General features: G+C 40.4%; 1 protein-coding gene across 1 annotated transcript in view; it reads right to left on the bottom strand.

Moving 5' to 3' along the window:
* Window positions 1-5,850, bottom strand: part of CASK (calcium/calmodulin-dependent serine protein kinase (MAGUK family)) — a 232,579-nt gene that overhangs the window by 160,887 nt on the left and 65,842 nt on the right. The window contains exon 4 of the mRNA XM_006752810.2: window positions 112-189. Coding sequence (XP_006752873.1) covers window positions 112-189 — 78 coding nt within the window. The remainder of the gene's footprint in view (window positions 1-111; window positions 190-5,850) is intronic.

Raw genomic sequence — 5,850 nt, 5'->3', positions numbered from 1 at the left:
CCATCAGTTCAAAGAACAGGCCGCCTCATGCGAGTTTTTGCTGTTGTTTTTTGCTCATTTCTTTCTTTTACATTCATCTTGACCTCTGGGAAGTTGATACAAATTACATACCTGGCTACAGCTTCACTGTATACAAAACCAGCATCAGCTCGTTTTACGATTTCAAAGCACAGATCCGCTCCATCCATACTGCAGAGAAAAGGGAAAAACAGTGTGAGAAAAGAGAAGGTTCCAGGATGCCAACACTGAAAGTGAATGCATTGGAACTAAGTTATTAGCTGACTTACAGCTAATGATTGATTGTAATAAATTAGTTAAATCTCTGTTTTTTCAAGGAAAAGAGACATAAAAGGACATTATAACCATCTTAACATTGAAAATCTACAGGGAAAGAAAGAGGAAAACAAGAAAATGGTAGCATCAAATAAGGTCTGAGAAATTCATATAAATTGTCTTTAGATTATCACAACAAGAAGCCTCAGGAAGGGCAATGCTGGGGATATGGGAATGTTTTTGAATCAAATTCTGAAATTATCTATATCTAGGCAAGTCATGAAATATTCTCAAAATACAAGAATTCTAAAACATTTAGATGGGAAGTCAAGCTATATACTGTGGAAGGAAAAAATAATTAGCTAATCTGTAATTTATTTTTGTTTACACCTCCGTTACCAAAGTTAATTGCTACAAACATATTCTAACACAGTGATGTGTTGGTGACACAGTGTCACTTATCTTACCCCCAAACTTAAAATGGTTCTCTATTTCTTATCACATCAGTAAGGCCTCTTGTTATCTTGGCCACATGCTTCTGCATATATTGCTTCTCAAATTCAAAACCCATCTTAATTCAAGGTTCTATTCCCAATCCCACCTTCCCCCCAAAGTCCCCTAAATGATTACTAGCCACATTAAGCCCTTCTTTTGCTTAAATTCTTTAACAGCCCCATATAGCCCATATCATAACATTTAGCACTTCCATACAAACATACCTGTGTGTGTGTGTATGAAAGTTTTGCCAGATCATTACATATATAATGAAATTATCCAAATATTAATCATTAGTTAACATTTTCATACTTTAAGGCTTATAAAGTGTTTTCAAATTCACTTCATTTATTCAGTTGCTCAGGCTCCAATATATCTTTCTGCAGGTATGATACTGAGGAAATAGAACTTCCAGAAGGGAAATTAAAGGAACCAACTACTATTTACTATCACCAACAATTACTAGTGATAATAGTAACTAATCATCATTATGGATACTGCCATCTATCAAGCATCATGGGAAGCACCTCCTTGTTAGATCTCCCTTCATTCTTACAATTACCCCATGAAGCCAGCACCCTTCTCATTCTCAAATCATTTGTCTGAGTGAGTAGACAAGTGTGTTACAGGGACAGGGTTCAAATCCCCGTCTATCTATGTTCAACGCTCTCCCATCATCTGGAGTTACACCCACTGGGTGTGCCAGGCCCGCATGTCTCTCCACAGGAGATCACACAGCGTTGAAGAGAAATTAGTGACCTGAAAGTTACATCAGATCGTAGCAGGGGGACAAACCAGGAAAATACAAAGTAAGTGAAAGAAACACAGGACTAGTGACAAGGTCAGTATATATTTTATTGAACTTTCAAAAGTGAAAGGAAAACAAAGCAGGAGTGATATTAAAAATAGAGTGCCTGATAATGACCCCAAAATAATTAAAGATACCAACCCACTTCTTTAAGAAGCCCAATAGACATCCAGCAAGGTAAAAGAAATCTCCAGCACCCTAGCTGGTTTGGCTCGGTGGATGGAGCGTCAGCCTGTGGACTGGAGGGTCCCGGGTTTGATTCCGGTCAAGGGCATGTACCTTGGTTGGGGGCACATCCCCAGTAGGGAGTGTGCAGGAGGCAGCTGATCAATGTTTCTCTCTCATCGATGTTTCTAACTATATCTCTCTCCCTTCCTCTCTGTAAAAAATCAATAAAATATATTTTAAAAAAGAGAAAGAAATCTATAGCTATAGAGTACAGTAGAAAGGAATCTTAGGTCAAAATAACCGCCAACCTAAAATTCCGTTTTCACCAAATAACTCTTGAGAAATTCTTTCAGTTAAGGAAAGGGAACAAGAGAATTTGCCCCTAAAAACACACACAAAAGAGCAGTCCCCAGGTAGAAGGAAAATACAGTAAAAACTCAGCGATGCAGCAAGTCACGAACATGAAATGCGGTAAATCTTCAGTCACGCACCACTTGATGGGAGTTTGTTCTGAGAAATAAGTTGGTGGGTAATTTCATAATTGTTCGCACATCACAGAGTGCACTTACACAAACCTAGATAGCATAGCCTACTACACTCCTCGGCTACAGGCATACCATTGTGACTGTCGATGAGTGTAAATGAACAATGACTGCACAAAACAACCATTTTTTCTCTCTCTGCAGAGAGAGACCATATAAAACAATAACTACTCTGAGAGAGAGAGAAGATTGATTTTAAATAAAAATACTGAACAACAAGAACATAAATCAGGAAGCATATTGCAATTTCTAGGCCAACCACTGAGTCCTCTAATTTTTTAAAAAAGATGTTTTTATTGATTTCAGAGAGGAAGGGAGAGGGAGAGAGAGAGAAACATCCATGATGAGAGAGAATCATGGACCGGCTGCTTCCTGCACGCGCAACACTGGAAATGGAGCCTGCAATCCGGGCCTGTGCCCTTGACCGGGAATCGAACCCTGACCTCCTGGCTCATAGGTCGACGCTCAACCACTGAGCCACGCTGGCCGGGCTCAAACTTTTTAAAAAATGTCAGGGCCTTTTTCTACTCTTAAGATCATTGAGAGCCCCAAAGGGATTGTGTCTGTGTGGGTTTTAGCTATCGATATTTGCTGTGTTCAAAATTAAAATCCAGAAATGCAAGGACCATTTACTTTGAAATAACAATAATATATCCATTATACATCAACAGCAATAATGTTTTTCATGAAAAATAAGTATATATTTCAAAATGAAGTAATTCTGTTTTTATGTACAATAGTCTTTATTGCTTAATTGTTTGCAAGAGTTAAAAACTTAGAAACAACTAAATGCCCACTAAAAAGGTCAAACGGAATAAATTTAGTGAGAAGAGTAACACTGTTTTGCATTTTGCAATTCTTCTTCACTTCTGGTTTAATAGAAGACAGATTCTCATTTCTGCTTATGCATTCCATTTGTTATTGGGTTGAAGTAAGTGAAGAAAACATGGCCTCAAGTAGACATATAATCAGAAGGAGGCATATTTTCACATCCTTTGCAGATCTTTGTGAACATTTCTTGACACTACACTAAGACTCAAGAAGTGGTGGTTTCTTTTCTCTCTCTTTTTTTTTTTAAAAAAACCCTTCCCCCAAGGATATTTTTTGCATTGATTTTTTTTTTTTGAGAGAGTGCTGGGGAAGGAGGAAGAGAAGGAAAGAAGGGAGGGTGAGAGAGAGAAACATTGATTTGAGAGAGACACATCGATTGGTTGCCTTCCACATGTGCCCCGACCAGGGCGGGGATAGAGCCTGCAACGGAGGCACCTGCCCTTGACTGAAATCGAACCCAGGACCCTTCAGTGAGCAGGCTGGCACTCTAACCACTGAGCCAACTGGCCAGGGTGGAAGTGGTAGTTTCTTAAAGGCAATTTGCTATGTGGAATCTGAAACCACACCAGTGAACTTTCTGTACTCTGTTACATTATAACCCACTAGTAGCCCTGCGCACGAATCCTGGCCTGAGTAGCTCGCTGCCGCGTGCCTCAGCTGGCCACCCACCCACTGCCACTGGTAGCTCTCTGCCCGCTGCTCCGCCCTCCTGTAGCTCTCCGCCACTGTAGATGGGTTGTGATGTTAGGGCATCCTGGCTAATTTGCATATTCCTCCATTATTATATTAGATTGTTCTGTCTTGTTCTTTGAATCGGTCTTTTACCTGTGCATGACTTTGTCACATCGTGCCTTAGTCATTTGAAAAATACTGTACTGGTCCACTGAGTTATGCAGATCTTCCAAATACTGACACATCTGATTATACGCCATCGAAACCCTCGTCTGATAACATCACCACTGATTCCTCAGAGACATGCTTGAAGACCTGGGAAGCTGTTACGCTCGCAGTGCAGATCCAAGTTTTCCAAAATTCTAATTGTCACTTGAAACTTTGAATTTCATCCCTGGCAACAACTACTGTGAGTGGATTCCCTTGAAGCAGCAGGCTCACTTCATCCAATTCTTACTGAATGTGTTCATTTTTTTGTTGTTAATCCTCACCCGAGGATATTTTTTCCACTGATATTTTAAAGAGTGGGCGTCGGGGGGAAGAGAAAGGGAGGGAGAGAGAGAGAGAGAAACATCCATGTGAAAGAGACACATCGAATGGTTGCCTCCCACATGTGCTCTGGTTGGGAATCTAACTTACAACCCAGGGACGTGCCCTTGACTGGGAATCAAACCCAAGACCCTTCAGCGAGCTGATGCTCTAACCACTGAGCAACACCGGCCACGGCAAAATGTGTTTATGTTAATTAAATGTCTGCCCCATACTCAAATCAGGGTAACCTGGCTTGTCTGTAGCCACTCTTTCAAGTAAAAACGATGTTACACACACACACACACACACACACACACACACACACACACACACTGCTAGTTGAGCTTATAACTTAGTAACTCACATAAGTGCTTTCCTGAGATCCAGCGACATTTAAAGGACTGTAAGTACTCAGAGTATGTTTCCTAATCACAAGATAGTTATGTTAGAAATAAATGAACAAAATAACTCGAGACTCTCTAAATGTTTGAAATGGAGGGATACATGCTAAATAAACTATGACTCAAAAGAGAAATTATCTGAAAAATTAGAAAATACTTCCAACAACGATAATAAAAACAGTACATCTCAAAACCTGTGTAGGACTGAGGCATGACGTTTCAGGGTTGCGGTGTTGTCATCATTAGACCAGCAAATACAGAGCTGGTTGAAAGGAGGGGGTGGGCATAAGTCAGTCTCTCTCTCTCTCTCTCTCTCTCTCTCTCTCTGCTGGAGAAACTTTTCTTGAATTAGGTAATCCAATGTTGATGGAAAAAACACATCAATAGAACCTCTAGGGAGGGCAATTTTATAGTACTCGACAAAAGCCTTAATAATTTCATAATCAGGGCTAATGACAGATGCACTGTAGCTATTTATAATAGAGAGAAGTCAGAAACCTAAATGGCCAACAGAGGTTAATGGTTAAATAAATTGTGGTAAATCCAGAGTAGAATATTATGCTGCCATTAAAATGATGCTCTAAAAGCCCGGCTAGTGTGGCTCAGTGGTTGAGTATCGACCTATGAACCAGGAGGCCACGATTCGATTCCTGGTCAGGGCACAGGCACAGGTTGCGGGCTTCATCCCCAGTGGGGGGCGTGCAGAAGGCAGCCGATCCATGATTCTCTCTCATCATCGAGGTTTCTATATCTCCCTCTCCCTTCCTCTCTGAAATCAATAAACATATATTTTAAAATGATGCTATAGAAGTAAATTTATTGATATAGAAAGATATTCATATTACATTAGGATGTATAAACATGTAATATGCATATATGTGTGTATGCAGATGCATTGAGTGGATGGGTAGGACTGTGCTTGGATTTTTTTTTTAAATTCTTTATTACAAAGGGTATTACATATGTGTCCATTTTTTCCCCCCGCCCTAGACAGTCCCCTAGCCTCCCCTATCCCCCAGTGTCTTATGTCCATTGGATATGCTTATATGCATGCATACAAGTCCTTTGGTTGATCTCTTACCCCGCTTCCTCCCGCTCCCGAACCCTCCCCTGCCTTCCCCATACATTT

This window comes from Myotis davidii, unplaced genomic scaffold (genome assembly GCF_000327345.1).
Source record: "Myotis davidii unplaced genomic scaffold, ASM32734v1 scaffold530, whole genome shotgun sequence".
Taxonomy (NCBI): Eukaryota; Metazoa; Chordata; class Mammalia; order Chiroptera; family Vespertilionidae; genus Myotis; species Myotis davidii.
This window is presented reverse-complemented; position numbering and strand designations above follow the sequence as displayed.